At 47.1% G+C, this 6,338-nt stretch overlaps 1 protein-coding gene across 1 annotated transcript in view; it reads right to left on the bottom strand.

Moving 5' to 3' along the window:
• The window catches only part of ST3GAL4 (ST3 beta-galactoside alpha-2,3-sialyltransferase 4), a 211,609-nt gene that overhangs the window by 30,082 nt on the left and 175,189 nt on the right, over window positions 1-6,338 (bottom strand). Inside the window, exon 4 of the mRNA XM_019509055.1 lies at window positions 2,710-2,788. Coding sequence (XP_019364600.1) covers window positions 2,710-2,788 — 79 coding nt within the window. The remainder of the gene's footprint in view (window positions 1-2,709; window positions 2,789-6,338) is intronic.

Raw genomic sequence — 6,338 nt, 5'->3', positions numbered from 1 at the left:
CCGATTCCTGTGCTTGTCCCAGCCCCAGCCCTGTAGCAACAGAAACAGCAGCAGCTCCAGCCTGGGCTCTGGGGCCTGGCCAGAACTGCAGTTGCTGCATCAGCTGCTACAGAGCCCAGCTGGGGCTACAGCAAGCAACCCCTGCCCTACCTTTTTAAGGAATATTTTTTGTGTCCTAGGTCCTAGCTGGAGTACTGCGTCCAGTTCTGGGCACTTTAAGAGGGATGTGGACAGCATCGAGAGGGTCCAGAGGAGGGCCACTCGTATGATCAAGGGACAGCAGGGTAGGTCCTATGAGGAAAGGTTGCGGGACCTGAACCTGTTCAGCCTTCAAAAGAGAAGGCTGAGGGGGGATCTTGTGGCCTGTTATAAACTGGTTAGGGGGGATCAGCAGGCGCTGGGGGAGTCCCTGTTCCCCCGAGCGCCGCAAGGAGTGACCAGGAACAACGGTCACAAGCTGGCGGAGGGAAGGTTTAAGTTGGACATCAGGAGGCGCTACTTCACGGTCAGGGCGGCTAGGGTCTGGAACCAGCTTCCAAGTGAGGTGGTGCAGGCTCCCACCCTGGGGGTTTTTAAGAGGAGGTTGGATGACCACCTTACTGGGGTCGTTTGACCCCAGTACTCTTTCCTGCCATGGCAGGGGGTCGGACTAGATGATCTGCTCAGGTCCCTTCCAACCCTAGAAACTATGAAATTAGCCAGATCAGGTCCAAATCCATTTGAATCATCCAAGAACCATGTGGCCCTGCTACCAGCAAGTAGCCTCCACCCCAGCCTGGGACTTCAGATACTTCTGAATCCTTTGGCAGGCATCCTACATGCAGGCCCAAGCATCTGGGGTTCAGATGCCTCCAAGTTTCACTTGCTCTCAGCCGGTATGGCCACAGGAGCAAGCTAGAAGCAAGCACATCCTATGCAGAGGGTCCAGAGCCAGAGGTGCCTACTAGGCCTCCACTTCCGCCGCCCCCGCCACCAGTACCTGTAAATACCTGGGGAGCCTGACCTACTGTAAGGGGTGTTTGCCATTATGTGAAGCACCCAATACAGCATGCTGCAAATGTGACACAGACACAGCAAAATATGTCACGACAGACTTCAACGCAGAGCAGTCACCAAAGGAAAACAAAGCCTGGTGGGGCTGTACTTCAGAGCAGGGCACAGCAATACAGACATCAGTGACTACTCTGAATTTGAAGGGACTGTCCTGGAATTGAGCTGATTTAATCTTCTCCAAGATTTGAGAGCAGACAGTAGCCACAGCATATAGCAAAACTACAAAATGATTATTGAAAACATTAGGGGAAGCTGTTATCTCGTTAGCCAGACAGAGCCCAGCTCCAGTGCAAGTAACTTCAACTGTGAATAAACACCAGAGACATGAGCCGAGACTGAGGTCAGTGCAGCTGGAGGCAGAGAGAGCGAGAGAGAGGCTGAACGTGCGGACTGCAGCAAAAGGGAACAACTGCACTGCTCCAGGCATTAAGGTGCATGTGCTGTGGAAGGAGGCGTCTACCCAACCACAGAACATGAGTATATGCAAAGCATTGTGGGAAATGCAGGTGACGGGGACATCATGCTCAAAAAGGACAGACAGGAAACCAGGCTCACTGGACTAATGCTGAGGAAGGACGGAGGAAGAAGCCAAGAGAAAATGCATGATTGCACATCAGCATGGCATCCTCGAAAGGACACACTTTGCCAGGTAATACTGAGAATAGATGCAGTCACGTCAGGGTGAGGGTGGTCTTTGCTGGAAGGACAGAGCCCATGTCACTGCCCCAAGTCACACAGCTGGTAGGTTGTGAAGGATGCTGGGTGACCTCAGCCAAGAGGATTTGCATCTGGGATTGGTGAACTTATTCTGTGGAACCTGCCCTCAAACTCTGGCACAAAGCAATTCTCAACCCCTCGCCAATCCCACTGCTGGATCCTGGCTCATCACTATGGAGTAGCTTGTGACAAATCTACCTTAGCTCTCATTAAACCTTACCTTGCTTCACTTTAACAGTGATCCTCCCCTCCCTTTCTTCAATTGTGCTTAGCCAGAAACCAAGCCGTAGCCCTCCTCATCACAGCCTAGCAGCCCTGACCTACCTCAATGCAAGCTCCTCAGAGACCTGCCACTGCCAAGATAAGAAGATTCCTAGCTTTCCCCCATCACCTCCCACTGACTCAACTTCTTCCCACTTCTACTGACCCATCACTAGAATATGCAGGACCTTCTCTACCAGGATCCTATGGTTTGGCTCGGCTCCAATTCCAGCTTTGTACCAACTGTGTTTTGCTCTTGTTTTTACTTCCCTTCTTCTCTCCAGCCCTATATTCTAATTCTCCCCGAGGGACTGGGCAACAATGGGGTTGAGGAACCAGACCAAAGAGAGGAGAGATCTCTATGTAGATGATTCCTTCCCACACCTTTCCTGGAGATGGCCTTAGAAGAGTAGGTCTGTGGAAAGACAGAAGCTCACTCCATCCATCAGACTGCTCTTTGCACTTACTCCAGGAGAAGGAACTCAGCATGCTGGCTGATCTTTCAGGCCAAGGGCCTAAAACAGAATAAGATCAAGCCACCCTCTCTCTCATGAAATGTTGCAGGGGGTCCCCATCTGCCTCCCCTCTGCAATGCTGTTAAATACTGCTCTGCATTTCTGTCATTAGCAGCCTGAAAAATCCTTTTTAGGAAAAGAACATAAAGGAACACGGACTTACGGGATTTGCTGAGCATTTTTATCAGCAAGTGAGGCATCACCCAATGGCTATTGCTTTCATCGCGGCCACCGCTCGTCACCTAGAGTGGGAAGAGGAAGATGCTTTGAGTCGCACCTGTCAAGCAAAATAGCTACTCACTTTGTACACATCCTTTCTCTCCCCAGGCAGCCGTGCACTTCCAGGCAACTATAAGCACTTGCAATACGATGGCCAGAATGGTAGCAGTGCAGGCAAATTAAGATTTCTATAACAACACACACACACGCATGAACAAATGGAGGCAGACTACACTGGCACTTCTGAATACTTGTGTGAACAAGTTCCATTTTTCAAAAGGATTCTCGTCCCCTTTGAAAGCAACTAGGGCACTTCTGACAATTTTACTCACCCTCTCTAGGAAGATAGAATCATTATGCAAAGAGGTGGTTAAATATTTTACATGCCATTAAGGAAGGTCAAAACCCCCCCACCTAAAACTTGTAAATAAGTTTGTTCCATCTCCACCAAATGCATTACAAACAAGACCTCAGGTATGTAACGGAGGTGCTAGTTTCCCATTAAGCAGCTACATTTCAGTAATACATGCCATGAAATGTTATATATGAAGTATTAGGCACTTTCACATTGCTTAAAATCCAATATGCAAATGCATTTCTTACCCACATTCACGTTTACACAGTCATGTGCTAGTCCACAGTTTGTTGTAAGTCAAGATTATTGCGTCAACATCAGTTCCTATGAAATCCCTGATGCGTGGTATAGCTAAACACAGATTATCAGGTTCCACGTTAAAAACAAAGCACCACAGTTCCAGCTGCTCTGGAGAATGCTTTCTTTTTTGAAGAGTTACCTCCATATTATTTTTAGACACAAATATCCAGAACCAGCTTCACTCTTCTATTTTTAAGTAATGGCTCAGTCTAGTAATAATTTACTTTAGCTTTCAGAGACCTTTTCTGATAAAAAATGTCACACATACACAAGAGACAGCTAGACACAAACCACCCAAATTCCAAGTCACTGAGTCGGCAACAGGCACCAAATGTGCTTTGCAGCTACTGAAGTAAGAACAGCTGCAACACTGACCCCTTACCAAGAACCCCAGCAGATGAGATGGAAAAGGCAGGTATTATTAAGACCGGATTCCACATATTTGGATTAAATCCAATTTCTTTGATTCAGCCAGCTACTCGAGAAGGACCCTGGCTCCAGAGGCTGAGTATCTGCACTTGCTGCCTTACTTCTGTGACCAGTGCTGCATGTTGACAAAGCCTCCTGTTCATAAAGCAGTCTGAAGTGCCAAATACCTCTGTTCCAAGAGAATCCACCTTTGCAAGGGTTTAGCTGACTTTGCCACAGTGGAGGATCTCAGTAGAAATGGTTGAAAACTACCTTCCTAAATATCATCCCATGGTTACTTAAGGAAGTCTCAAGAAAAAGCCCTTCCAGCCCACATACATCATGTTTACTCATTTCAGAGCAGGTGTCTGTTAGCCAACCGATTCTCAGCAGCTCAGTCACTTGGTTCTGTCATGATTCCATAATTAAATCATGCTTGCTCAAAATCTTTGCACCACAGCGGATGCCTGCAGAGACAGACACCCCTCTGGAACAATGAGAAAGGAAGTCAGCAACCAGGGCCAGGACATTCCTCCAAAAGGACCCTGGATCTGCATGCCTGTCTTGCTGCTGCTTAGCTATTGCAGAGAGACTTCAGAGCACTCCCACACTTGCAAAAGCAAGACAAAACCTAGAATTAAAATCCACGCATATTTGTGGGACAAAAATAAATACATTCAGCAAGGACAGGTCCAGTTGCAGAGAGAGACATCAGGACAGAGCAAATCCACTTCACTACCTCTCTCTCTCTCCTCGGTCCCAAGGCAAACACTGATTTATTCCATCATGAAATAAAGTGAAGTACTGGTGAAATGAGCCAAGCTGTGAAGTTTATCCCTATATATCCCTGCCAACATACCTCACTCCTGACTTACAAGGGCTATACCAAGGGGGAAGAGGATAGTCTGGCTTGCAGGACCCATTCAGCTTTTCCTTTCACAAGAGCTAGCACCAATTTAACTATATCAATTTAAATTTTTTTTAACAAAGTGGTAAAATTTCTATGCAGATACAAACTGAAATAAGCCAGTCCTTGCACCAGATACTTACATTAAGCCCAAAGCAAGCCATACTTATACCAGTAAAAATGATCTTACAGGACTTTGTACCAATTTAACAAAATAAGATTAAATTCACACTGTAAGATACACCACTACAATTCTCCCAGACTAACTCAAGTGGGAACTGGACCAAGAGCCCTATCTTATTTTATGTAAATCATCCCATAGAGATGAAAAGCCTCTTCCCATTAATCAACTTTTGACTTTTCACAGTGGGCATCCCAGTGGTGGTCAAATGACATAGGGAAGGCACAGAAATAACAAAAGATTGAGGTGGCCTTAGTAATGGCAGGGAAGTGAGAGTGTCATATGCTTCTACTTGATCTTAACATATAATAATGCTAATTTAATGAGATAGAGAAAAGCCACTCAGATTCTGCCAATAAATTATGCCCCAGAGGAAGATTCTTTCCTCTAACCTTGGACAGGAGCATAATCCAACCATGTTATTTGTCCAGTTCTTCCTGTGCTTTATAGCTGTGTCAACATGCTTCATGCCTCCCCTCTTTCCAGCCTAAAAAGAGCAGGCATGATGTTCTCCAGAGCCCATGAGCACCATAAAGACTGGAGAAGTCATTGCTAAATTCACACTGTAATGGAATACACCAAAGAGACAGGTCCCACCCAAAGCCACCAGGGATGGTGAAAAACATCCTTCATTCAGAAAGGTGGACACTGCTGAAACATTAACCCTCCCCCAGGACTTCTCCTTCTGGAGGGAACAAACCAGCACTGGCATGTGAGCGGAGTAAGGCAGATTCTGCTCTCTCCCAGTAAATTGGGAGCAGACCTGCTGATATCAGTGGAGTTATACGGTGGAACAAAAGCAGGATCAGGCCTTGCGTGGGGCTGCAGTGTGCTTCTTGAGAAAGAAACCTGGGGGATCCTGAGCTGGAACATCACCGACACCCCACATACCTGGAGAGAAAACACTAGGTGGTGTTTTCCTCGATCCTCCCAGTCTTGGGCTATGGGCTGAGGAGGGAGAGGAGGATCAAGGCAGTGAACCAAAGACTGCGGCGCTGGTGTCATCGTGAAGGCTTTGGCTTCCATGACCACAGTCCACTCTTTGGTGAAAGAGGCACCGAGCTGCTGGGAAGATCTTGCTGGCACGGATCTTCAAGAACTCCTGGCACTCTGGTGAAGTGCCCAAAGACTGGAAGAAGGCCAATGTGGTGCCTATCTTCAGGAAAGGGAGGAAAGTGGATCTGGCAAACTACAGGCCCATCAGCCTGACCTCTATCCTGGGAAAGATCTTAGAAAAGATTATAAAAGAGACCATTCTTAACAGACTGGCCGATGGCAGCATCCTGAGGGATACCCAGCATGGGTTTGTTTCGGGTAGGTCTTGCTTGACCAATCTCATTTCCTTTTACGACCAGGTGACCTATCACCTGGACAAGGGAGAAGAGATTGATGTCATATATCTTGACTTCAAAAAAGCCTTCA

This window comes from Gavialis gangeticus, unplaced genomic scaffold (assembly GCF_001723915.1).
Source record: "Gavialis gangeticus isolate Ggan-Ray unplaced genomic scaffold, GavGan_comp1, whole genome shotgun sequence".
NCBI classification, from domain to species: domain Eukaryota; kingdom Metazoa; phylum Chordata; order Crocodylia; family Gavialidae; genus Gavialis; species Gavialis gangeticus.
The sequence above is the reverse complement of the archived record's forward strand: the minus strand, read 5'-3'. Positions and strand labels throughout refer to the sequence as shown.